Source organism: Oncorhynchus mykiss, chromosome 5 (genome assembly GCF_013265735.2).
Source record: "Oncorhynchus mykiss isolate Arlee chromosome 5, USDA_OmykA_1.1, whole genome shotgun sequence".
In the NCBI taxonomy this organism is placed as follows: Eukaryota; Metazoa; Chordata; class Actinopteri; order Salmoniformes; family Salmonidae; genus Oncorhynchus; species Oncorhynchus mykiss.
In genome coordinates, this window is record NC_048569.1 from 56,601,982 (window position 1) to 56,629,980 (window position 27,999).

At 44.7% G+C, this 27,999-nt stretch overlaps 1 protein-coding gene across 3 annotated transcripts; it reads right to left on the reverse strand.

The window, feature by feature from the left end:
• Nucleotides 1-901: 901 nt before the first annotated feature.
• On the reverse strand, nt 902-26,926 carry si:dkey-121a11.3 (uncharacterized protein KIAA1614). 3 transcript variants are annotated; one of them, XM_021603429.2, is made up of 10 exons: nt 26,775-26,926; nt 15,888-16,940; nt 14,635-14,704; nt 13,521-13,661; nt 9,449-10,836; nt 7,133-7,283; nt 3,924-4,185; nt 3,490-3,608; nt 2,126-2,301; nt 902-1,541 (listed from the first exon to the last, which is right to left on the reverse strand). In XM_021603429.2, exons 2-10 carry the CDS (start codon nt 16,906-16,908, stop codon nt 1,342-1,344), a joined length of 3,528 nt encoding a protein of 1,175 aa, XP_021459104.2. In that variant the 5' UTR covers nt 16,909-16,940; nt 26,775-26,926; the 3' UTR covers nt 902-1,341. The 3 variants fall into 3 exon arrangements, with proteins under 3 accessions (XP_021459104.2, XP_021459105.2, XP_021459103.2); XM_021603430.2 differs by having other exon boundaries at nt 2,126-2,298; nt 26,503-26,912; XM_021603428.2 differs by having other exon boundaries at nt 903-1,541; nt 26,503-26,911.
• Nucleotides 26,927-27,999: the final 1,073 nt, after the last annotated feature.

Below are 27,999 nucleotides of genomic sequence, written 5' to 3' on the forward strand. Positions count from 1 at the left end.
GCCAAGAGGCCCATGATCACTCTGGATGAACTGCAGAGATCTACAGCTGAGGTGGGAGACTCTGTCCATAGGACAACATTCAGTCATATATTGCACAAATCTGGCCTTTATGGAAGAGTGGCAAGAAGAAAGCCATTTCTTAAAGATATCCATAAAAAGTATTGTTTAAAGTTTGCCACAAGCCACCTGGGAGACACACCAAACATGTGGAAGAAGGTGCTCTGGTCAGATGAAACCAAAATTGAACTTTTTGGCAACAATGCAAGACGTCATGTTTGGCGTAAAAGCAACACAGCTCATCCCCCTGAACACATCATCCCCACTGTCAAACATGGTGGTGGCAGCATCATGGTTTGGGCCTGCTTTTCTTCAGCAGGGACAGGGAAGATGGTTAAAATTGATGGGAAGATGGATGGAGCCAAATACAGGACCATTCTGGAAGAAAACCTGATGGAGTCTGCAAAAGACCTGAGACTGGGACGGAGATTTGTCTTCCAACAAGACAATGATCCAAAACATAAAGCAAAATCTACAATGGAATGGTTCAAAAATAAACATATCCAGGTGTTAGAATGGCCAAGTCAAAGTCCAGACCTGAATACAATCGAGAATCTGCGGAAAGAACTGAAAACTGCTGTTCACAAATGCTCTCCATCCAACCTCACTGAGCTCGAGCTGTTTTGCAAGGAGGAATGGGAAAAAAATTCAGTCTCTCGATGTGCAAAACTGATAGACATACCTCAAGCGACTTACAGCTGTAATCGCAGCAAAAGGTGGCGCTACAAAGTATTAACTTAAGGGGGCTGAATAATTTTGCACGGCCAATTTTTCAGTTTTTGATTTGTTAAAAAAGTTTGAAATATCCAATTAATGTCGTTCCACTTCATGATTGTGTCCCACTTGTTGTTGATTCTTCAAAAAAATACAGTTTTATATCTTTATGTTTGAAGCCTGAAATGTGGCAAAAGGTCAAAGTTCAAGGGGGCCGAATACTTTCGGAAGGCACTGTAACAGGACATGAGACAGCTACTGCTCTTATAGCAACCTCATGTGACCCATATAGGAGAGCAAATCGTGTCAAACATCTTGATGTGTCTTCAGAAGAATAATGCTCTATTTAGAGAGAAGACATTATTACTGCTGTCAAAGCAAGCAGGCATAGAAATAGCCACAGTCATAAAGCCGATCACACACACTGTCCCTCTGTCATACCCCCAACACCCCAGGTTTCCATGGGGTTTGTGGTTTCTGTGGCGTCGATGGTTGCCATGGCGTCTGTGGTTGCCATGACATTGCCGGTTTCCATGGTGTCTCCACTGTAACCGGCGGTCCTCAGGTTGCCTAGCGAGGAGGGGGGAGTCTCCTGTGTCGGAGCACGCGGATAGAGGCTATGTTGTCCTGGGTCATTAGGCAAGTCACCAGGTCCAGACTGAGACCAGCCACCTTCTCACCGTTCACCTCCAGCAGCTCGTCTCCCACTCCCAACAGCCCCGCATACAGCTTCTCTGTGCTGCTGTCGCCCATCTCCTCCACGTACACACCTACAAGACAGACAGGATAAAGTACAGGAGCGTGTTGCTGGTAAGGCCACACACACACATTTTCACACCTTATTTATAACACACGGACAGGCAATAGTGATACCACAGGAGAGGAGTATCACTACCAACACATACACCTTACTGGTTACACACATTTACACCGGTAGGATCATAGGGGAGGAGCACACACACACGGCTAATATAAAATACAACCTTAGGACACAGGAGAGGAAAACATGACCTAACACACACACACACACACACACACACACACACACAAACAGCAAAGGAATACAACACTGAACACACATTCAACTGCAGGACAGGAGAGAAGTAAGCAGATGAACAACACCTCGAGCACACAGAAGGGGGACATTCTAATAAACAGCACATGATTACAGAGCACGACATTAGAAAAGACAACCAAAACAACAGGGCAAATCCTAGCCTGGTACCAAACTGTTTCTGTTCATGGCCTAGCCTGGTCCAGACCAATGGCGAGACAATGACCCTAGGAGTTGGTAACAGCACAAACAGATCTGAGGTCAGGCCAGGCAGAGCCAAGCTCTCCTGTCCTTATGTACCCGAGTCTGGTCGTCCTTTGCCCCGGGAGATGAGGAAGCCGAATGGGCCGTCGGGGGGTCTGCTAAGCTCCAGCAGAAGGGTCCCATCAGGGAAGGCTTGGGCCACCCTCCCCACAGAGCGCACCCCGCTAGGGCAGCCCACATCCTCCACACTCAGAGCCCTCTGAAATCCCCTACTGGAAAGACAGGACAGCAGAGTTGCAGTGACACATATGGGGCACCATTTGTAGCATGCAATAAATATTCATTCGTTATCACAAAATCCAAACATTGCAGTCTTTGACACAGGCTCAGATGTCACCATGCAGAGTTTGGAGAATGGACATTGCAATCTATGCTCCCAGGTGGTGTCCTGAATAATAGGTCGACCCTTAGATCTTCATTAAGATTTATTTGACCTAATACCACCTCTGCAATACTACTGGATGTGCGCATGTAATCTTGTTGTATAGATTAATCCCGGTCAGTATGGCCATTAGGGTTTCAAACGAGGTATACTGACGCATTTCCACATTACGTCATCCTATAGAAAATGCTATTTTATTTCAGTAATAAGCAATGAAGGTCAATGGAGAGACAAAGAAAAGTGTGCTGCCTCGTGCCATTTCCCGTTTTATAATGTACATAATGAAGTCATTGCATGGGGGGGGGGGGGGGGGGGGTCTACTCCCTACATTAAGGTCTTTATGGCAGAAGCCCCTCCCCAGCCCACTTCCCAGAGAGCCACGTAGCTCGGTCCATATATAGCAAGGCTGTCATGTCCCTAGCCGATCAGGTTTCTGACTGCCTCTCGAGGACGGCTATCTAAGCGCAAGGCTGGAGCAGGAATGCCCTCGTCTCTGGTCTCTCCTGGATCAGCTACCGGTCCACTCATGCAGACATACACATGCACAGGCAGTGTCAACAACATCACCCGAACAGTCCGTGTTCAATTTCACCCCTGCTCCCACCTTTCCAAGTCCATAATGATGTGATGTTGCGATAGTCTACTGGGTTCCATGTCTTTTTTGTTGTTGTTGGCAGCACCACCACATTGACTCTATTTTTATCTCTCCACTCCGGACACCCCCTCAGACCCAGTAAATGGAAACTATTCGGTTACACAACACATACGGCAGCCGTCCATGCATACCAGAGATATGAGATCAACGGAGACTTGAGCACATGCCAGCATTGTAATCTGCTATCAGGAAGGATCGACGTTGACTTCATTCATAATATTAAATCAGTGTGCAAGTTTTAAACCGTGACAGATAGTTGGATATTAGATAACCTTACATTACTGTAACAGTTGCCTATGTGTATGTTGCTGATGCCATAGCTCTAATGTTGTGTGTGTGTGTGCATGTCTGTTAATGTTGTACCTGAGAGCAGGGCTGCTGGGTTGGTCTCCAGGTGTGTACGCACTGGAGCGATCTTTCTTCTTTGACGACTGTAAATTCTGGACTGATGACGATTTCCTCAGCTGCATAAAGGGTGACCCCTGGTGGTGAGAAATTAACATGACAGTAACCCTGTCAGCTTCCACAATATTGGTGCATTTAGATTTCTTCATAAAGCATAATGTTACCAAATATACTCTTTATAGCATAGTTGTGTGAAATCATGTATATTTATACTTCTATTACACACTTTTCTATTCATCATGTTCCAGTCAACTAAACTCAATATTCTTATAGATTAAGCAGAGTTTGACAGACAAAGTGGCACTCTCAGACTACTAGCACGGTTCAAATCCATAGAATTCCCTATAATTCAAGAGATACGTTTGACATGACAAAGGAAGGTATTCTGTCACCATGCGTAGGGATTGGAGCGAAGGTGCTTTCCTCAGCTGGCTGGGGTCTGGGCACTTGGGGGTGCCGAGGCTGGGACCGGGGTTGGAGGTGGGGCCAGGAGAGGCCGGGGGGAGGCCACGGGGCTGGAAGCTAAGCTGCTCCATGCTACTGGAGCGCCCTTTACCCAGCTTCCCCACTCCATTTAGGCCGATGGCGGAGAAGAAACGACGCAGAGAGAGCTTGGATCTGCCCTCCCGCTGCTCTGTCTCCACCCTTACCCTCCTGTGGAAAGAAAGAGAGATGAGCAACGCCACAAAAAAACAAAAAGGCAGAGGCTGTGGATCTGAATGCAACGACCCTGTTCCGGCCCCATCCCTTCCCCTGGAACCATCTTCCCCAGAGCTAAAGGTCCATATCACATTCTGCACATGTTTCTTTCCCCCTACAGACACATTTTACAGACATGTGGTCATCAATCGTGAAAGTAAATTCAGTTCAAGTTTTACCGGTGAAACATCCATGCAGCATCTGCATGTTAACCGTTCTCAATCAGTTTCATGGGAATATATTTATTTACACAGAGTAACCCACAATATCAAAGTGAAGAAGAAAAAAAAAAAGTGTCTGAAAATGAACTACAATTAAAACACCCTATCTGGATAAGTGAACACCCTGAGTTAACACTCGGTGGAACCACCTTTTGCTTGAATTACAGCCATGAATGAGTCTCTTTGAATACTTCTCTACGAACTTTGCACACCTAGACTGTGCAATATTTGCCCATTCTTCCTTGCAGAATTCTTCAAGCTCAGTCAAATTGCTTGGTGACCGCTCATGGACTGCACTCTTCAAGTCATTCCACAGATTCTCGATGGGATTTAGGTCGGGGCTCTGACTAGGCCACTCAAAGACATTAACCTTCTTGTCTTTCAGCCACCGTACAGTTGCTTTGGGCCGTTGTCATGTTGAAACGTGTACCATCATCCCGTTTTCAACTTCCTGGCAGAGGGCTGCAGGTTCTCCTCAAGAATCAGTCGGTATTTTGCACTGTCCATTTTCCCTGCTATCCTGATAAGTGCTCCAGTCCCTACTGCAGAGAAACCCATCCACAACAGAATGCTGCCACTGCCGGGCTTTACTGTAGGCATGATGTTCTTTGGGTGGGAAGATGTAAAGTGCTTCCCCCCCCCTTGCCACCCTCCCATAGAAGCCAGATTTGTGGACCGCTTGTGATATTGTGGTCGCACACATTGACCAGTCTTTGCCATAAAGGCTTGAAGCTCCTTCAAAGTCGTCATTGGCTTCTTGGTAGCCTCTCTGATCAGTCTCTTCCTTCCCCGATCATCCAGCTTGGAGGGACGGCCTGATCTATGCAGGGTCTGGGTGGTGCCATACGACTTAACCACTTCTTAATAATGGTATTAACTGTGCGCCGAGGGATAGACAAAGCCTTTGAAATCTTTTTATATCCATCCCCTGACTTGGTGCCTTTCCACATCTTTCCATAATGGACTATTTGCTTTGAATTGCAGTACTAAATAGTGGAGTCTTTGATGAACGACTGCTTTTATTCTGAACCAATCAAAGTCACGACAATTGATCACAGATGGAAGCCAATTAGCTTGATTTGTGAACTGGAAGATGGTTGGTTATATCTCAGAAGGTTTGCAATTCTAAGGCGGGGTGTTCAGTTATCCAAATACGGTATTTTACTGTTTTACTTGTAATTCATTTTCAGAGCTTTAAAAAATAATAATAATAATCTCACTAGGATATTGTGGGTTACTCTGTGTAAATAAAGCCGGAATGGTCTAATTCCATGCGTTTTCATTTCAGGCTGTAAAGAAACAAAAAGGTGAACGTTCTGAAAGGGGGCGGCGACTTTCTATACCCACTGTAGATCTTCTTATTTATGTAGTGTTGTTTTGAATTATGTACAGTGAGTGAATTTTAGAGCAGAGGGTGTTAACAAACTGTAGCCTACCAGTGTTTTGATGAAAAAATTTGACCATTCGCCCAATCATCCTAAAATCTCATAATAAATGAGGCAGTGTTTGCCTTACATTAACCTTATACCATGCTATTATATTTGGTTGTGTTATGTAGAATACTATCATTATGTGATCTTGCAGACATTGGAAATGAGCACCATTCTCCATTCACCACCAAAATACTGTAGCCTGTTCTCTGGGCAGCCGAACGAGTAGAGCAGAGACTGTGCGTAAAGTAGAGAATCTCAGAAGATGCTCAGAACCTTCAGCCCTTTAGCTATTGGCAAGAGGGTTCCAGAAAATTCACACTCGCAGTGAGTCCGTAAACAAAAGAAAGGTGCAACCTGGACACCATCAAAGCACTCTGGTTAGGTCAAAGATTGGTTCATATCCGTGATACTTTTCCATTATAAATACTTAATTTAATTTGATTGGAAAAACCTTTTAGAAATTCTGTCCGGGAGCTATTTATGAGCAATATGTATCCATTCACTTACTACTATTTGGTCAGAGGAGGTCAGTGTTGAGTTTTTTAAAAAGGCTTCAACTGAGGAAGTGCTCTATTTATGTCTGCACCACCACTCTAAAACCACCTTGTTTGACCTAGTTTCTATAAAAACAGTCTGTGGAAGACTAATAATGGCTATGGGCTAAGGCTGGCAGGCAGGCAGGCAGGCTGGCTGGCAAGCAGGCAGGCAGACAGGCTGGCAGGCAGGCAGGCAGGCAGGCAGGCAGGCAGAGCTCCAATTAGATGATAGCTTGGTAAAATGGTAAAATGGAACATAATCTGGGGAATCTAAAACTAGCTTTCTTCAACATCTCTCTCGGAAAGGTATTAGGGAGAGGGACAGATGTTCATTTTGGGTCAAACCTTCACCTAGGGCAGGTGTGGGCAACTCTTAAGAGTGTGCTTTGTTCCAGCCTAACACGTCTACAGTAACTCAACTAATCAAGGTACTGTGATGAGCAGGCCTGGAGTGCTTTCATGCCAAATTCTGCCATATACAAACAGTGATATTAGTGACTCAGCTATGAATTGTAGCCCAGCTCCGAACTCTCGATTTAACCTTGATCTGAAAGAACTAAAGATGGGAGAAATAATGCTCAAAGAATTCCACCAAGCCTACCAGAGGGCAAGGCAATCCTTTACGATCTACATGAAGAACCTAATCATACAGGCTTCGGGTCAGTTTAGAACTAAGCATAAGAGTGTGGTAGAGAGAGGTACCAATACTCACTGAGTTGGACTAGGGCTGTCCTCCCTTTGATGCTCTGCTCTCATTGGTCCCCTGACCCATACATCACCCCCAGAGCGGTACGGGGGCGGGGTAATGATGCTGGTTCCTTCAGGACAGAGCTCTTCCATCCCTGGATGATGATGCTCCACTTCTAGAGGAGAGAGTGAAGAGACTTCAATATTAGGAAGGTGTTCCTAATGCTTGGCATAGTCAGTGTACATTTCTAGTTTTTCCACTCTGTCATTTGCTTACAGTCAGCGAAAGGAAAGCTGACAGTCAGGGAGCATCGGAAATTCCAAAAGCGATGGATAGAGCACTATATAATTGACATCGAGAAAATATAATGAATTTCAAGTGCAGCCCTCCAGACCTCAAGGAAGACCGAATGCGGCCTGCGGATCAAAATGAGTTTGACACTCCTGAGTTAGAGCCTTGTTAGGACTGAGGCATTTGCATGTGATATGATACATTTTTGTAGAATGTTGTTTGTGAAACATGAATTTCTAGCTACATATATTTTTTTTGTGGGGGGGAATGTTGAGTATTTCTCATGCATAGAGACAGAGAGAGAATTAGAGACAGGAGGGGAGGAAGCGTCAGAGAGATACAGAGAAAGACAGAGAGACAAAGAGAGAGACATAGACAGAGACAGGGAGAGTGAGAGAGACAGAGGCCACAGTGGGAACAATCAGATGCTTCACATATCCAATCATCCAGCCTGTGGAAACGGAGCGAACAGGCCTCGGTGGGATTACAGGGCTGGGGCTAGGGGATGTGTGTATGTGCTGACTGCAAAATCCCTGCTGGGACCTGGGTGGCAGCACACACACACACACACACACACACACACACACACACACACACACACACACACACACACACACACGTATGGATGCACGCTGACACATCACTGACACAAGCAGCATGGACTTAATTACCCATGAGGCCATGCATTTACCAATGGCCACTAGGGAACTAGAGTAAGACTGAAAACATATTCAATTGGAGATTTTTTTTTAAATGTAATTTTCCTCTGAGATGCCCGTACCTTATACTGTTTAGACTATTTGAGTCAATGGTGACTGTGATCAGAGTCTGTGTCAGTAGTCAGGTACAGTTCAGGTATAATATTTATTTTTAAAGGAATACTTTGATATTTCGGCACAGAGGCCCTTTATATACCTCCCCAGAGTCAGATGAACTCGTGGACACAATTTTATTTATCCCTTTAACAACTGTTCTTAAAGGTTGTCTGACGGTAGTGAATAAATCGACTGCATTGGAATTCGCCTCCTGTAATCACTGCTCCCGGACCATGATATTAGGATTGAGATTGGGGAGGTGTATAAGGCATTTACCATCACCGCCCATCGATATGTAGATCATGCCGTCACCTTTGACTTCTGCCATTCAGATGAGCTGTGAATATTAGCAACCCATGTCGTTCTCACCAATCCACTGTCCCACACACTGAGGTGCAGTATATAAAGGTACAGTATATTAGGGCTCCCGAGTGGCACAGTGGTCTGAGGCACTGCATCTCAGTGCTAGAGGCGTCACTACAGACCCTGGTTCGATTCCAGGCTGCATCACAACCTGCCGTGATTTGGAGTCCCATAGGGCGGCGGACAATTGGCCCAGCGTCATCCGGGTTTGGCCGAGGTAGGCCGTCATCGTAAATAAGAATTTGTTGTTTAACTGACTTTTCTAGTTAAATTACGGTAAAAAAAAAAAGATATGAACTATGGCTGTATGACTTAGTTGGTTGAGCATGGCGCTTGCCCCGCCAGAGTTGTTGGTTCGATTCCCGGCACCACTATCATTCAGGCATGACTGTAAATCGCTTTAGACAAAAGCAGCTGCTAAATGCAATAGATATTATTATTTATAATTTAACTAGAGACAGCATCCAAGCCCGTTGTTTTCAACGTAATCTACTCAAGTTTGCATACGGCTGTTTCGTGGTTGTTGCCATCTTTCTATATCCGGTTTTACTACGCCTGCACTCTAGCACTCAGTGCACACTGGAGAGACAGCAGTATCGGCGCGAGGCCTGCGATGCAGTGCCCTAGACCACTGCGCCACCCGGGAGAAGGGCTCTCTACTTTATAGTGTGTGTGTGTGTGTGTGTGTGTGTACATTGCAATGGACGTGTTTAACTATACTTATGGGGACTTCAAGTAAACCAAAAATGTTGACCAACTGGGGACATTTTGTTATAGTCTCCACAAGGATAAACGTTATTTCTAGGGGATTTAGGGTGAAGGGTAGAATTAGTGTTAGGTATGTCTGTGTGCATGTGTATTTGAAGCTGACCTGGTGACGCAGGGTCCCCCATCTTCTCTACTGCTGTCCTAGCTGGCGATGGGGAGGTCTTCAGCAGGGAGGCAGGCCTGATACAGGGCATCATTGTGTCGGTGCTGTAAGTCAGCCCCAAAGAGGAACCATACTCCATGAAGTTCGCGCCGACAGAGTGCTTGTTCTGGGGGCTAGGTGCTGCCCCTCTCCCTTGGTCCACCAAGGAGTTCTGGGGCAAAAGGCGATACTGTGGTGAAGGCATGAGTTTGACCACTCGCTGGCCATTGGGTCGGCTCTTGGGTCCTGATTTCAGAGCTGATTTGATGGGCGTTGGGGAAGGGGGAAAGGGGGTGCCCTTGAGGCACGGGGGACTGTTTGTGGGTTCATCTGGGGGCGCAGGGGAGTGAGTGGGAAAACCCACCACCTTTGACTCTGGTTGCTCAATGGGGTACGGGTTGGGTGGCACCACCACAATACCATTGGTTGAGCTCATCGGCGCCAAGCTGTGATTGGGCCTGGGTGCTGGTGGTGTTGGTGGCATCGTGATGGGTGCTCCTTGCCCATTGGTGCCCAAAAGCTCACCTCTCCTACTCCTCCTCTTCACCTTCATTGTCGACACTCGAACACTCCCACCACCTCCACCACCACCACTGCTGCTGTCCGTCTCTCCGGCCGAGCCGAGGCCCATCCCTTCGCTATCTGCCACATCGCCAGGGGTTACCTTCCCAATGTATGTCTCCTTGATCAGCTCGGTATGAACTGTCCGGCTGGGCTCGCTGGGAGCCACCCAGCAAGGCATCAGCACCTTCTCCTCCCCCTCTCTGTTCACCGGGTAGTTCTGCCCTATTGGGGGTGAAGGGTTCTGATGGAGGTTCAGGTTCAGGGGTGAAAGGTTCGGATGGAGGCCTGGGTTCAGGACCCCTCCTTCAAGGAACGTCCCGCACGAGTTGCACTGCCTGTTAAGCGCCTCCTCTTGTGCCACCACAGATTTGAAATGGCTGCCACCGTTTAATTGGCCTTCCTGTGCCCTGTGGGCCTTCTTGTGCCCTCGCTCAATCACTGTTCCAGTTCCTGGATCAGTGTCCCTCCGCCCATTGACATAGGAAGAGAGATTAGGCTTGGATATAAGAAGACCCTGGGCCCTCTCACCCGCCCTCCTTCTCTGGCGGAGCCTCTCCAAGTAGCGCACCTCCGCATCTTTCTCCGACTCGTCCTCGAAGCGGACCCGCGTTGGTGATTGGCCGGGACGTCGGCGGGGGCCACAGGCCGAGTCGCTGCTGGAGGAGTCACTGAGGTTTCCTGAGAACGAGGTAACTGCAGGAACCGTCGCCGACGACACCGACTGGCTGTCCTTCCCCGCCAGCAGAGCCCGGTGCAAGGAAGCTCCAGCCGTCGACAGCTGCTCCCTGTGGATGGATGCACACACACACACACATCCAGAAGGACACACAAACATACACTGGCACCACTGTGGTAAGGTAACACACACACACAAACCCTAACCAGAAAAAAAGACTGAAACCCCATAAAGAAGCATTCAGCATTTTTCCTCCTAACACAGAGGATTGGTTGGATGCCTGTGGGATTCTTATCTATGTTCTGGCCCCTGTCTGTCCCAGCCGCTGCATTCCCAACTCTCGCTAAGGGGAAGGTCATCCCCAGTATGGACGTCCTCTCTGTCTGTATCCAATCACATAGCCTCTGTTACCACAATAATGGACAGCTATCTTGAGTCGTATCCAAGAGAGAGTGTATTTATTTACGCGATTGTTCATATACAACTTCATCTATAAACGTAAATGAGAAATGCATTTGGAAAAATGACCATGGAAATAAAGTGATTGACAGTTGTGATCCCACACTGTTGGATGGTGGGGAACAAGATACTGCATGGCTGGCTAAGATTCCTCTGGGGAGCTGATGGGAGTATTGTACTGTGCTTTCCTTGTATGGACTCCTCACACACTGGGTATCTACCCCTGGGATTGTGTGGTTGGTGTGTGTGTGTGTGTGTGTGTGGGGTGGGGGGTGGGGGGGCTGAGGGTAACAGCTGGAAGATGTGTAGCGAAGCATTAGAGGGAATCAGTCTTACCAAGCGTCAAATCACAACCAGGAAGCTCCCTCCAAACCAGAGATATTTCCAAATTAAATCAGACTTAACACAGAAACACCAAATGAATTGTTCTATTCCAATGAATAAACAAGACAATTTATGGCACCGCAATCACATCAATCCAAATCACTTCCAATTGGAAGGATTTTGATAATAGTTGGCTGTCATTGAAGGGGGGGGGGCATGATTACATAATTTCTGTCATATCACCTGGTGTGTTGGTCGGTATCCAAAAAGTCCCATCCAATCATTCTAATCTGGAGCGAATGTTGATGCTGTCTGGTGATTGACAGCTGTATGAGGGAACATCCTGCCTTGGTCAGAGTGAATGTGCTGAGGTAATCAGTAATCACTGCTCCCGGACCATGATATTAGGATTGAGATTGGGGAGGTGTATAATTCCAGCTGGATTGCATAATGCGTATTGTGGAAATAGACGTGTGTGTATGAGAGAGAGAGAGAGAGAGAGAGAGAGAGAGAGAGAGAGAGAGAGAGAGAGAGAGAGAGAGAGAGAGAGAGAGAGAGAGAGAGAGAGAGAGAGAGAGAGAGAGAGAGAGAGAGAGAGAGAGAGAGAGAGAGAGAGAGAGAGAGAGAGAGAGAGAGAGAGAGAGAGAGAGAGAGAGAGAGAGAGAGAGAGAGAGAGAGAGAGAGAGAGAGAGAGAGAGAGAGAGAGAGAGAGAGAGAGAGAGAGAGAGAGAGAGAGCCTGACATAGCAAACCAATTCCCCAATAGGTGGCCCGTGGGCCAAATTCTGCTCGTGGTTAAATTTATGTGCACCCCCTCATTTTCCTTTTAGAATTTATTTTATATAATTTGCTTTGTTGGACATGAGACTGTAAAATCACCAGCAAATCAGCTGTAAGTGATTTTAATTTAGGAAATCTGTTACCAATCTGTTCCCACGCATAAATAGATGTACTCAAGGCTTGAAATGATTCTGTTTTTGTCAAATACCATATATATGTTTGGGCTTCTTGCAGTCAATTTGCAGTGTACAAATGATTTATAACTACAGTACCAGTCAAAAGTTTGGACACGCCATCTCATTCAAGGGATTTCTTTATTTTTTTTACTATTTTCTACATTGTATAATAATAGTGAGGACATCAAAACTATGAAATAACACATATGGAATCATCTATTATTCTAAAATGTAGAAAATAGTCCAAATAAAGAGGTGTGTCCAAACTTTTGACTGGTACTGTATGTTCCGGCTCCCCGACCATCTGCTTAACAACAACAACAACAACAACAACAACAACAACAACAACAACAACAACAACAAATCAGCTCCCAGCTGAATCCGCCCGCGCCTGCCCTAAACCATCATTATTATTATTAAACACTTAATTAAAAAGCCTTGAAATTAGAGCAATATAAAAGTGTCTATTTACATATTGACGTTTACTACTATTTTAACTGTATCACCACCATAATTACTACTATAGTTTTCCCGAAAACTACTATTTGAGATATAGGCCAATGCTCTACGTTAGCTAATGACATACACATGCTCTATAGCTACTTTTGCTAGAACTACTTACCCAGCTGTACATGGAAACGGCAACTACATATCGTATAGTTATTGTGTAGTTACTAGTTAGATAAATGTAAATATTACATACATAGTACTACATAATGTAGCATCTGTGTAACTAAAGTGTGACCCATAATAGATATGTGACATATCGGCATTTAAAAATGAATAGAGGGCACTGCAAATAGATTTAAAGAAGTAAATCCAATATGTGTCATATCACTACCACCTGTCGCAGCTTGCTACGCTGAACACGGTCAGTAGACAGACCGCGAGAGAGCCGCAGCACACTTTAACCGGCCAAAGACAGCCGTCCGGTTGCTCCGGCACAAAAGCCCACAGAGATTCACAGGCCCTGCTGGTAAACAGACACGCACACACACCGACGACCCCCAAACCCACACACATAAACACACCCACTTGCGGAGCAGCAGACTTACGGGTTGTCCCTCTGGACGGGTAGGATGGTGTGGTCGGCCTTGAGTGGGAAGGAACGGGCCTTCATACGGGCTCTCTCCAGGAGCCGCTTGGCCTGCTCATGGCGCGGACTCAGCGGCAGGTCCTCGCTGGACACAAAGGCCCTGTCGGGCCGCACACACACACACAGGCAGGTTAGGGGGAGGCGGAGGAGAGATGGTAGAGAGGCACACGTCAGCGCCTGTGCGGGAGAGACGCTCATAGAGAAGGGGATTAGGCCGAGCAGGCAGTCACTACTAATTAGGCTGACAAGGGGTGTGTGTGAATCAATGAGCTTTTGTGTGTGTGTGTGTGTGTGTGTGTGTGTGTGTGTGTGTGTGTGTGTGTGTGTGTGTGTGTGTGTGTGTGTGTGTGTGTGTGTGTGTGTGCGTGAGAGAGTGTATCTTTTCATAAGCTATTATCTTGTTTGCATTTGCTTGTGTTTATGTGTGTGTATTTGTGAATGTGGGAACGAGGGACTGTGAAGCAGTCCCTTTGCCTGCAGACCTATCTGTGAGCGGGGTTACATTTTCCCAACCACCAAAAACACAATTACCCACAGTGCTCAGAGCTTTAACCACACAGCTGCCCATTCAATTTCAACACGACACCTGCTTAACAGGCACTCAATGGGAAAACAAATGAGTGCGTTTCAAATACTAGGTGCCTCACCGGAAAGCCTTTCTCCTGTGTTGAGTCTGTGACTGGGTACAGAGAAGAGAGATATGATCATAATCCTCTTTGGTGAGGAGGGTGGAGCTTTTAGTAACAGCTGTTATAAACACTGTGTCCCTGTCACTAATTGCAGCTTGGGGCTCTAACGCGGAGAGATACAAGAGCAAAGCGGTAGAGTCATTGGTGTTTGCTGGTGTCGTGAAAGCATCTGCGGTATCTTCTAGATGTATTAGAGCGGCAGTATTTAGGTTTGGGTACCCAAATGACATTTGTTTGTGATACATTCATATTTAAGCTATAGTGTAGAGGAGTGGCTGGTAAACCCAGTTCCAGCTTTACTCTAACACAATAATCAGGTGTTTTAAAGCAGGGCTGGAGCAAAAGGCTGCATACCCAGTAGCTCTCCAGGAGGTTCTACTGTACCTTTGGCTGTGCTCGCTGTCTTGGAGGGAGATTCCTGAATCCCAGTCACTGTCATTCAGCGCAATGGAACCTATAGGGACATAAATAGACACTGTAACCAGGCAGACATAAGTATAATTTCCCTCCAGTATTGAAATGGCGTTGATTTCCTTATTTCTCTGGAAACTACAATAACAAATCATGAGCAAGAAATATGGAAGAACCGTATTAAGTTGAACTATTTGTTTACTTTCCCTTTGTTTATATAAAGCATGATTCATTTAGCATTGTGGATGTTTGAAGCCATGAGAGTGAGGGACAGAGCAACCCACAGGCGGGAGACAACTTCTGTTTGTGAGACAGTTGCAATTAGACAGGCATTACATTCATTAAACATCTGGCCAGCAGTCAGAAATAGCCTATTACCTCCCTACCCTCTTTTTCCTCTCAAGATTTTCTCTCTACTTTCCGTTGTCATTTTATTTTTTTTACGTCCTCACATTATGTAGACTTTTTTCCCCCAACTCGTCACACACCTTGACCATGAGCTATGTGTTGAATGTGAACTGAGCGTTGGGGAAATGTACTCTACTCTAATATAACAGGTCCTTCTCAGGTAAACCCCTTTACATCATTGAGGATTTAAGGGGTCTACACGCTGTGATTTTACTACGGTTATCACCCTAACCCCGAGCTGCACCACCGCTCACACATTCGCTAAAACAATCCATGGTTTTAGGTCTAGTGAGTGGCGTAGGCAAGTCAGTTTAAGAACAAATTCTTACATACAATGAAGCCTACCAAAAGGCAAAAAGGCCTCCTGCTGGGAGAGCTTCCTACTGCCTGAGCTATGTTGTTGATGTAAATTGAGAAGAGTGTGGGGCCTAGGATTGAGCCTTGGGGGTACACCCTTGGTGACAGGCAGTGGCTGAGACAGCAGATGTTCTGACTTTATACACTGAACTCTTTGAGAGAGGTAGTTAGCAAACCAAGCCAAAGACCCCTCAGAGACACCAATACTCCTTAGCCGGCCGACGAGGATGGAATGGTCTACCGTATCAAAAGCTTTGGACAAGTCAATAAAAATAGCAGAACAACATTGCTTAGAATCAAGGGCAATGGTGACATCATTTAGGACCTTTAAGGTTGCACTGACACATCCATAACCTGAGTGGAAACCAGATTGCATACCAGAGAGAATACTATAGACATCAAGAAAGCCAGTCAGTTGATTATTGACAAGTTTTTCTCACACTTTTAGTTCTTTACTGTACCTCTCCCATTGCAATGGGTCCCCTCCTCGGCACTCTGCTCCCTCTCCAGAGAGCAGAGGGCCGAGGCTTCAGAGAGCAGAGGGCTGAGGCTCACTGGCTCTGGTCCCTGGCTCTTGTTCAGCATCTGCTTGAGGACGCCCCGATTCATCTCCACTCTCTCTGCTAGAGACATGGCACTCCCACTGCTGCACAGACTCTCCAGGCTGTCAGCCCTCCACAGGCCCCCCATTGGCCCCTGGGGACCCAGTTCGCCCATACACCGCCTCAGACCCTCCAGGCTGTCACGGCGTAGCAGCTCCCTGCCCACCCCGCCGTGGACCCTGGCTTTCCGCTGCTGGCCCCCTGGGGCCCCGACCAAAGGCCTGTCTGGGGCCGGAGGCGCGTCTCCGTTCAGCAGTAGCGTTTCGGGCCTGGTGGCCTTCCAGAACCCCTTGGGAGAGACGCAGGGTTTAGCCGCATTAGAAGCGCTAACATTATCCGCCAGGGGACTAGAGTTGGCGTTAACATCAGACAGGTTCTCCAGGCTGGAGCCCTCACCCTGTTCATGTGGGAGCGCAAGCAGGCTGAAGTCCAACCCACCCGTCCCCACCCCCTCCATCAGGCTGTCTGGCACCACTGGGTGGAGCGTGGAACCCTGGGACTCTGCATCTTCGTCGCTACTACTTGAGCCCCAGCTCACCAGGACAGGACCGAATAGAGAAGAGGACACAGGAAAGGCCTTCTTATCCATGCCTGCCTTGAAAGCCTCCCTCCCTGCAGCCTTGTTGCGTTCAGACAGGGCCTTGACCTTGGACTGCAGGGCCGACACAGCTGAGCCCGGGGGCCCGGGCTGCTGCTGGAACAGGAGCTGGCTAAGGGGGCAAGGGGAGGGCGAGGTGGGGGTAGGGGTTGAGGTGTCAGGCTCCGGGCTGGGGCTGGAGGAGGGTTGGTCTTCCATGCCAGGTTGCAGGGTCTGGGGCTTGGCTCTCTGTGGCACACAGGGCATGGGGAGAAAGGAGTCTGCCATGGCTACTTTCTCCATGGCCACATCACACCGTCAGGGGAGCGTCAGAGCTGTGAAGGGGACAAGAGAAGAGATACAAGGGATTTTGGTGTTATTTTTTTTGCTGACTTAAAAGAGGGACTAAGAGTATAGCGGTTGCTTTAGCGAGCAAATAAATAGTTAATGAACAATAACAATAATAAGGATGCATGAAATGGCAGTTTTTCTAAATGCCTTTCAAAATCATATCTGTACTTTCATATGACAAATAAATGTTAAATCAAGTTAGAATCCAAAAAGGCATACACCCTGAGAGGAAACTTACTTGTCCCTCAATAAAAAGGAGATTGCCACAAAGGACTTGTCTTTTTCCTGTATTTGTACAAGGTTTAAGAAAGACGGGCCTTTCTGTTAAGTAACATGGTGGGCAGACGTACAACATTGCCTGGCAGCTAATTACTTTGGCAACCCTCTCTGATATTCACGTTGAGGACCCCACTTTTGTCGCAAAGGGGTAAAAACAATGGCGGCACAAAGGCTAGCTAGCATCTTTAAAGAGGTCCCCCAGCAACCAATAAAGGATGTCACAAAACAGACCGAGAGCAAAGGATAACTACCACCTAGACAACATGAACAGTGTGAATTGTGACCGCCATCCCAGAAACTGTGGAAAGGTTTTTGGGAAAAGAGAAATCAAAAAGGGTAATGTGTCGTATTGAGATAAATTATGTGGCACTCAAAGCTACAGAGAACTGCGGGAAAAAAATGTTTTACAGTACCCCTTTCCAAAAGAGATTGACAAATGTTCTCTCAACTCGAGGAGTGTTCTCTATTGGCATTCACAGCTTGTTTTTCCTCACTTACTATGCAGCCTCAAATCCACAAGAGACCTCTAACTCTAACTCAAAGCCAAACAGAATTAGATACACATCAACAAACATCTCAATCCTATTATTACTGGGTAGAGGTCAACGGTGTTGCAACCACTACATTTTTAAAAATAATTTTCTGCAGTAATATTTGATAAAACACTAGGCAGGATTTCTCAACAGTATGAGGGCCTCAATGGCTGGGGCCACTTGTACAGAACATTTCATCCTTGTGTTCTGACATCATCCTCATGGGTTCTGATAAATACAGTGTCCGTTGCTGTGTTAGCTTTTCATAACAACTCGGGTTAGTTTACCCAATGAGAAAAGGGACTGAGAGGCATGTCAAATTTTCCGGGCCCATAAATTACTTGCTACTCACCATACCCATATTCAGCTACCTTTCTCTGTAACCATACACTGAGTGTACAAAACATTAAGAACACCTTCCTAATATTGAGTTATTGAGTAGTGGATCATTCTTGATACACAGGGGAAGCTGTTGAGTGTGACAAACACAGCAGCGTTGCAGTTCTTGGCACAAACCGGTGTGCCTGGCACCTACTACCAATACCCCGTTCAAAGGCACTTAAATCTATTGTCTTGCCCATTTTACCCTCTGAATCGCACATATACACAATCCATGTATTAATTGTCTCAGGGCTTAATAATCCTTCTTTAACCCGTTTCCTCCCCTTCATCCTCACTGATTTAACAAGTGACATCAATAAAGGATCCTAGCGTTCACGTGGATTCACCTGGTCAGTCTACGTCAGGGGTGTCAAACACATTCCGTGGATGGGTCTTGTCACGCGCTGACCTTAGAGAGTCTTTTCATTTCTCTATTTGGTTAGGTCGGAGTGTGATTTGGGTGGGCATTCTAGTTTTTCAATTTCTTTGTTGGTTCCCATTCTGTCTATCGTTGTCTCTGATTGGGGATCATACTTAGGCAGCCCTTTTTCCCACCTTTGATTGTGGGATCTTGTTTTTGCATAGTTGCTGTCTAGCCCTGCAGAACTTTACGTTCGGTTTTGTATTTTGTTGTTTTGTCAGAGTTCAGTATTAAAAATCATGAACACTTTCCACACTGCGCTTTGGTCTCATTCATCTTACGACGTAACAAGTCTAGTGTCTGCTGGTTTTAGTTTTTTCCTTTCAATTCAGCCTCAGACAAGGAGGTCAGGGGAGTTCCTTACTAATTAGTGTCTTTAATTAATCAATCAAGAACAAGGTAGGAACGAAAACCCGCAGACACTCAGCGCTTCATGGAATGAGTTGGACACGTGGTCTATGTCATGGAAAGAGCAGGGGTTCATAATGTTTTGTGCACTCAGTGTACATTTTTTAGGCATTCAGTCCACAGGAGTGTTTATTACTGTTAGCAAGGTAACATCATGAAATTCAATCCAGGTTCACCAAACAAACCCTAACAGTACCGTGCTTCTCAAGATGCAGGTTGCCTGCAAACACTGACAGCTCACGAGACAGTGCGCTCACATTAGAGAAAAACACAGTTCTGTTACCTGACAAGATATACAGTGAGCTCCAAAAGTACTGGCACAGTGACTTTTTTTGTTGTTTTTGCTCTGTACTCCAGCACTTTGGTTGTGAAATGATACAATTACTCCTCCTGTCTCAGCCTCCAGTATTTATGCTGCAATAATTAGTGTCGGGGGGCTAGGGTCAGTCTGTTATATCTGGAGTATTTCTCCTGTCTTATCCGGTGTCCTGTGTGAATTTACGTATGCTATCTCTAACTCTCTCTCCCTTTTTCTCTCTTTCTTTCTCTCGGTGGACCTGAGCCCTAGGACCATGCCTCAGGACTACAGTGCCTTGCGAAAGTATTCGGCCCCCTTGAACTTTGCGACCTTTTGCCACATTTCAGGCTTCAAACATAAAGATATAAAACTGTATTTTTTTGTGAAGAATCAACAACAAGTGGGACACAATCATGAAGTGGAACGACATTTATTGGATATTTCAAACTTTTTTAACAAATCAAAAACTGAAAAATTGGGCGTGCAAAATTATTCAGCCCCTTTACTTTCAGTGCAGCAAACTCTCTCCAGAAGTTCAGTGAGGATCTCTGAATGATCCAATGTTGACCTAAATGACTAATGATGATAAATACAATCCACCTGTGTGTAATCAAGTCTCCGTATAAATGCACCTGCACTGTGATAGTCTCAGAGGTCCGTTAAAAGCGCAGAGAGCATCATGAAGAACAAGGAACACACCAGGCAGGTCCGAGATACTGTTTTGAAGAAGTTTAAAGCCGGATTTGGATGCAAAAAGATTTCCCAAGCTTTAAACATCCCAAGGAGCACTGTGCAAGCGATAATATTGAAATGGAAGGAGTATCAGACCACTGCAAATCTACCAAGACCTGGCCGTCCCTCTAAACTTTCAGCTCATACAAGGAGAAGACTGATCAGAGATGCAGCCAAGAGGCCCATGATCACTCTGGATGAACTGCAGAGATCTACAGCTGAGGTGGGAGACTCTGTCCATAGGACAACAATCAGTCGTATATTGCACAAATCTGGCCTTTATGGAAGAGTGGCAAGAAGAAAGCCATTTCTTAAAGATATCCATAAAAAGTGTTGTTTAAAGTTTGCCACAAGCCACCTGGGAGACACACCAAACATGTGGAAGAAGGTGCTCTGGTCAGATGAAACCAAAATTGAACTTTTTGGCAACAATGCAAAACGTTATGTTTGGCGTAAAAGCAACACAGCTCATCACCCTGAACACACCATACCCACTGTCAAACATGGTGGTGGCAGCATCATGGTTTGGGCCTGCTTTTCTTCAGCAGGGACAGGGAAGATGGTTAAAATTGATGGGAAGATGGATGGAGCCAAATACAGGACCATTCTGGAAGAAAACCTGATGGAGTCTGCAAAAGACCTGAGACTGGGACGGAGATTTGTCTTCCAACAAGACAATGATCCAAAACATAAAGCAAAATCTACAATGGAATGGTTCAAAAATAAACATATCCAGGTGTTAGAATGGCCAAGTCAAAGTCCAGACCTGAATCCAATCGAGAATCTGTGGAAAGAACTGAAAACTGCTGTTCACAAATGCTCTCCATCTAACCTCACTGAGCTCGAGCTGTTTTGCAAGGAGGAATGGGAAAAAAATTCAGTCTCTCGATGTGCAAAACTGATAGAGATATACCCCAAGCGACTTACAGCTGTAATCACAGCAAAAGGTGGCGCTACAAAGTATTAACTTAAGGGGGCTGAATAATTTTGCACGCCCAATTTTTCAGTTTTTGATTTGTTAAAAAAGTTTGAAATATCCAATAAATGTCGTTCCACTTCATGATTGTGTCCCACTTGTTGTTGATTCTTCACAAAAAAATACAGTTTTATATCTTTATGTTTGAAGCCTGAAATGTGGCAAAAGGTCGCAAAGTTCAAGGGGGCCGAATACTTTCGCAAGGCACTGTACCTGGCCTGATGACTCCTTGCTGTCCCCAGTCCACCTGATTGTGCTGCTGTTCTAGTTTCAACTGTTCTGCCTGTGGCTATGGAACCCTGACCTGTTCACCGGACGTGCTACCTGTCCCAGACCTGCTGTTTTCAACTCTCTAGAGACAGCAGGAGTGGTAGAGATACTCTGAATGATCAGCTATGAAAGGCCAACTGACATTTACTCCTGAGGTGCTGACCTGTTGCACCCTCTACAACCACTGTGATTATTATTATTTGACCCTGCTGGTCATCTATAAACATTTGAACATCTTGGCCATGTACTGTTATAATCTCCACCCGGCACAGCCAGAAGAAGACTGGCTACCCCTCATAGCCTGGTTCCTCTCTAGGTTTCTTCCTAGGTTTTGGCCTTTCTAGGGAGTTTTTCCTAGCCACCGTGCTTCTATACCTGCATTGCTTGTTGTTTGGGGTTTCAGGCTGGGTTTCTGTACAGCAGTTTGTGACATCGGCTGATGTAAAAAAAAAAAGGGCTTTATAAATACATTTGATTGATTTGATTGAATTTCTACGAGGTTAATGTGCAGACTGTCAGTTTTAATTTGAGGGTATTTTCATCCAACAATTTAGAAATTACAGCACTTTTTGTACATAGTCTGCCCATTTTAGGGGACCATAAGTACTAGGACAAATTCACTTATACAGTATGTGTATTGAAGTAGTCAAAAGTTTATATTCCTAGCACACAGTGATTACATCAAGCTTTTGACTACAAACGTGCATATCCTGTCTGTTTGTGCATCTGTAACTTTCTCACTCATCATTATTCCCAATTTATTCTGGACTATCCGTAATCCTGGTAGCATCTACATTAATTTTAGAAGCATTTAGAAACATATTATTTTCTTATTTACAATAAAAGTGACTCCAAAGCGACACAATAGATTACTTACCATTAATTACTACTGGGCACAACATAATCTGAAACAACCAAAGCAAACAGCAAAATGCATCCAACAAGTTTGCAGTCACAAGCTTTAATACTTCTTTCATACACATAAGTGAATTTGTCCCAATACTTTTCTATCATTTCAAATCCAAACCACTGGAGAACAGAGCCAAAACAACTTTTGGAGTTCACTGTGTTTCCCCTATGACTGAGAAACCAGGTGAAGGAGGTTTACACAGATGTAAAAGGTTTCCTCGTGAGGGGCTTTGCAGAGAAAGTAATTTGATTTAAATTAGTGTGTGCTTAGTAAGGAAGGCTCCCTGCCAAGTTAACACCACCCACAAGCCTCAACTGTCAAGTACTCACAAACATCCCCATTCTTAACCACACTCACTATTATTTACCCATTTCATTTAATTTAATATAGTGTAGAGAGAGAGAGAGAGAGAGAGAGTGAGAGAGTCATCAAGGGAAAGGGAAGAATTAGGGAAGTTTGACAGAAGGACCCTACACAATGCCACAAGGCTATAATGTAGGATACCACATAGCACAGTACAACACCACCAGGAAAATATTTGTTATAGGCAATTCCACGGTAACAGATCGATGCTGACTCTGATTTTTCACAAAAGTATGCCAAACAAAAACCATTGATTGCAAAGTTATACAAACCATACAACTCTGTACAGTACAGCACAGTAGAGTATCGTTTAGTACAGTACAATAGAGTAGAGTACAGTACAATACAGTAAATTATACTATACTCTACTCTAGTTTGCTCCACTGTACTTAACTCTAATGTACCATGCTCTACTGTACGGTGCTGTCCAAACTTGTGAAACAGACGTCTATGATTGGTTCAGATTTGGACTGACCAAATTTCAACATCCATGGATATCCGGTGTCGGTTGGTGCTCAGTGGGTGAGAGGGCTGGTTACAGGAAATGGAAAGAGAGGGGACTCATGGGTAGGTGTCAGTAAGAGCCGGGAGAGGTGATATTAACTGGAGAGCGAGAGAAGAGAGACAGGGAGAGAGAGGGAGGGGTTGTCCAGACTGTTTAAACACTCTTGCTTTAACCACCAGACGACAGAAAGAGAAAGAAAACAGTTATGAGTTGAGCGTAACATTATGCCAGTGGAAGGGAGGGAGGACAGTAGCGGGAGACCCAACTGTGGTTTGTGAATACTATAAATTCCTATTGTAGCAAATTGAGTTGCAGTCATTCTGTTACAGATTTTTTTTTGGTCCTTCTGTTACCGATTTAACAGAATGACGCATTTGAATCACTTAATAAATCAGAAACCAAATTGTTATTAATAACAACATAACAACTTGGTTGGTCTACCTTTACTTGTTACTTCTGTGAACTTTGATTATCCTCCCTCCTCATGATGGAGAGAAATTCAAAAACATGTTCAAGGTGCTACACATTGAATTTTTGTATTGTAGTTTCACAAAATGTCCATAATATATCTCCAGTAATATTGGAATGATAGTTTCACAATATTACTTACTTGCCAGTGTTGTGTTTGGCTGTGATATTCACCTCTTGATTTCTCCCGCCAGAGTGGCATCTGTGTTCAAAATGGGAAAGCTGTTTTGACTTTGTGGCTGTGTTATCTACTGGAAATTGGGTCAAGCAGCCAATGTAGAAGTTGCTCTGTCCTTTCATGGCTGCTGAAATTCTACACTGTTGGCTCAATTTCAGTTTATGTGAGAAAACAAACACTGAAAAGTGAGGGTTATCTTTGTACCATCTAAATCGATGTGAAATATATTTTCAACAACAAAAAATATTGTTTTTTTCAAGCGGTTTGAAGCTGGTCGACCTCAACCGAAAGTAAAAGGCTCAAGCGCGAGTCTTCGTCATGTTACGAGGAAAAAGGATGCAGGGGAACAGGAAATTTGTTTTGAATGCAGCCTAGTGCTGTTGCAATTCATCTAGCTTCCACGTAGGGGAGAAATTCTAGGTGTAGTGCCTTTAAAGATATGTCGTTTTTTGGTAACAGAATAACAAGACACTGGATATTATTTACTGCTGCAATTGACTGTAAAAGGTGATACACGTATATATATCTTAAAGGTGCTAGACAGGATTTTTTGAATTTCTGTATATATCTGCAGTAATATTTCTTAAAGCGGCAATCAGCAGTAGAAACAATAACAAAGCATTGTACCAGCCTCTGTTTCTGAACAAAGCTGAGGGATGGGACTGGAGAAATGCAACCACTCTCAAATTCAAAGACAGAGCCATTAATGCAAGGACGGACCACCCATGATATCAAAATGATAGTTTTAACCATGTTTAGAGGGTATAGTGTTTGTTTACATGTATTGGAGTAAAACAAGCTTATATTTGGGGTTCTGCTGGGGTACGAATGTTGAACTAAGCTCATGAGGCATTTATAAGTTATATTCTTCAAGAATCAATGGGTACAAAGAAAGACGTAGCAACAGCTGATTGCCCCTTTAAAACTATACAGAAGGCCAATAATTTCTGCAAAACTAAATATAAGTGTTGATATTAGTTGTCAGGGGTCTTTGCTTCAACATTATTGTGTTTTTATGTATTTATAATACCTTTTAAGACGTTTTATGCTTGATGATTAAGAACCCCTTTCCATCTGTTTGACCAGAAATCAAGGCCTCTGCTTATTCCTATTTTTTTGGATGGAAAATGGTTGGGAAATATATATACAGTAAGCCTTAAAACCTCTTAAGGATCCACCCCTTTTTTTCAAATTTCGCCTAAAATGACATACCCCAATCTATCTGCCTGTAGCTCAGGCCCTGAAAGCAAGGACATGCATATTCTTGGTACCATTTGAATGGAAACCCTTTGAAGTTTGTGGAAATGTGAAAGGAATGTAGGAGAATATAACACATTAGATCTGGTAAGAGATAATACAAAGAAAAAACAACCGTTAGTTTGTATTTTTTTGTACCATCATCTTTGAAATGCAAGAGAAAGGCCATAATGTATTATTCCAGCCCAGGTGCAATTTAGATTGTATCCACCAGATGGCAGGAGTGTATGTGCAAAGTTTTAGACTGATCCAATGAACCATTGCATTTATGTTCAAATGTTGTATCAAGACTGCCGAAATGTGCCTAATTTGTTTATTAATAACTTTATTAATAACTCATGTTCAAAATGGTGAACTCTCCTCAAACAATGGCATGGTATTCTTTCACTGTAATCACTACTGTACATTTGACAGTGCAGTTAGAATAACAAGAATTTAAGCTTTCTGACAATATCAGATATGTCCATGTCCTGGGAAACATTCTTGTTACATACAACCTCATGCTAATCGCATTAGCCTACGTTAGCTCAACCGTCTCGTTGACAGGACACCGACCCCGAAGAGTGAAAAAAAAAAAAATGATAGACTATATTTGACACCAAATTTGTTGTGCCCCACAAACTTCACATGTAAATGCTCATGGGGCTTATTACATGGAAATGCCCTCATGCACTTAATTAACTGGAACCTGACATAAAAAGTCACACACAGCTTTGATTGGGATTGTGTTGAAAGTCTTTAAAAATAGTAACTTATTAAAGGTGTCTTGTCAGACCGGTCTTAAACCCCTTCAACTCTCTACTGCCTCTCAAGAAAGACCAGAGCCCATATTCACATATTGCCTCAGAGTACGAGTGCTGATCTAGAATCAGTTTTCACCTTTTGATCATAATTAATAATATTACATGGACGGACGGACGGATGGACGGACAGACGGACGGACGGACGGGGGGGGGGGGGAACTTGATTCTAGATCAGCACTCAGAGACACTTCATGAAATGGATACTACGCCGTAGGGTTTTAATCATCACAGATTCAGTCAGGAATGCAGCTGCTGTCTCCAAATTCCAGGGAGTGACTAAGGGACGCAGAGAGCATGTTAGAGGTTATAAGGCTACACTTCCACACCAACTTTGCACTTCACAACCACTGAGCTTGTGTTGAAATGCCTGCAGTCACTGAACCGCAATGCAACAAGGTCAACATGTGAGACTAAGGGGAGAAGGAAACCAATTGCTTCTGCGAGACTGGGTTTGTTCTATAAGGAGCTGTTTTAGAATACGGTAATTTATCTGAATTTCCTCTGCCAACCTCACCTCTACTGAAATGCTACTAGGTTTCTAATTCACATGCAAATATGGTGGCCACAAAGGATGTAATAGATTTTGGCCTCTCCTGCCTGTATTTGAATTCGGACAATAGATGACACCCCAGATGCCATGATCAATAAATTACATTGAATGCTTAAGTTCCAATTGTCATTGAAATAATTATAGTTGGTTTCTTCCTTTGTTTCGGTAAGATAGAGAATAGTCCCTGAGAGTGTGAAGAGGAAAAAGTTCTTACCTCTCTCCCTCCATTGGTGTTCAGAGACTGAGGTAGCTCTGCCTGCTCTGGCCTCCTCTCCCAAATGCCATCCTAAAATCTGTGAAAGCTCAGCCCAAAATTTTCTCACTGTTATTTCAGCGACGCCTTCTATTTTGAAACAACCTTCCCCTTCCCTCCCTCCCTCCCTCTCTGTCTTTCTCCAGCTGTGTCGGGGCAGTTCAAGTGTGGGTCTCGTCTCTACTGAGCACTCACTCTCCCTTTAAGTACACAAATCTGGGAGTTTCACCAACCTTCTCCTCCCCTCAACAGTCCCTGCTGCCAAGTATCCAGTTCCTCTCCCCTCCTTCCTCTGATAAAACATCTACAGCAGGCAGTGGGCAGCAACTGACTGTAAAAGGTGATCCACATGTGTGGAAACCTCAGGGTTGCTTCAGGAGACAGTCTTGAGCAGCTGGTAGAGGATTGGACACAGAAATTCTTAAACGCAACACAAGGGTAGCTCTATTGGTGGAGGGGCTGAAACTCTGCCCGCTGTGGGTGGAGTCTAGTAACTTTACCCTTGAATTTGAGAGAGAGAGAGAGAAAAAGAAAAAGAAAGGTAGCAAAGGAATCTTAAATGCAGAGAGCAGAGGAAATGCACGAGTCTCCAGGCTCATATTCCAGCTGGCTCAGGAATTTTCTTTGTTGATTCTCGATTTGGACTCGGTTGATTCGTCACTCTCTGCCCTCCACCTCATATGTTACTGATTGTCAGATAAAAAAATAATAAAGGAATACTTTGACATTTAAAGATATCTTTTAACGTGCAAAAAGGTTCACTAGATAATAATTGCGTTCTCATGTTTATTTTTCTTTCGGGGGGAATTTTTGAATCCCCAAGGTCTCCCAGGCCTGTTTTGAAACAGGGCCATAATAATCGGAAACATTGGGGAAGATATTTAACTTCATACACTGCTAGATCCAAGTTAGTCTAACTGGAAGTCCTGCTGACTTCAGAGTCTGGAAATACTGTTTTTATGTTGTCTTTACGATGCGTTGGTTGATACCATTCCATTCACTCCATTCCAGCCATTACACTCCATTTCAGCCATTATTATGAGCTGTCCTCCCCTCAGCAGCCTCCACTGCTCAAACACTCACAGGCACATCCACACACATCCATTACAGCTGTTGGATTTTCAAATCAAAACAACAAGAAGTGTTAACACCCCCCCCCCCCCCCCCCCCCCCCCCCCAGAGGGAAAAAAACATTTGAGAGAACCAATCAATGAGTCTGCTCAATTTCTAATCAAATATTGCATTAACAAACAACCTCCTGTCCAGATCAGTGAGTCACAGCTCTGCCCTCGCTGAGCGGTCAAGTGGGTCGCGTCAGCCATGCTAGATCCAAGTACCCAGACCTGAGAAAGTCAAGCTCGGAAACTGAGGAATGTAATCAAACTCACAGCCGTACGAAAAATGTCTCTCCTTCCCCCCAAATAAGTTACCCTATTTTCAGAGCTGAAATGTGATTTG

Excerpts from the sequence above, each read along its gene's own strand:
- si:dkey-121a11.3 (XM_021603429.2), bottom strand. The coding sequence starts at position 16,908 with ATGGAGAAAGTAGCCATGGCAGACTCCTTTCTCCCCATGCCCTGTGTG. Across the intron at positions 7,284-9,448 it reads GGGGGACCCTGCGTCACCAG|AAGTGGAGCATCATCATCCA; the intron begins GTCAGCTTCAAA and ends TCTCTCCTCTAG. Across the intron at positions 1,542-2,125 it reads CAAAGGACGACCAGACTCGG|GTGTGTACGTGGAGGAGATG; the intron begins GTACATAAGGAC and ends TCTGTCTTGTAG.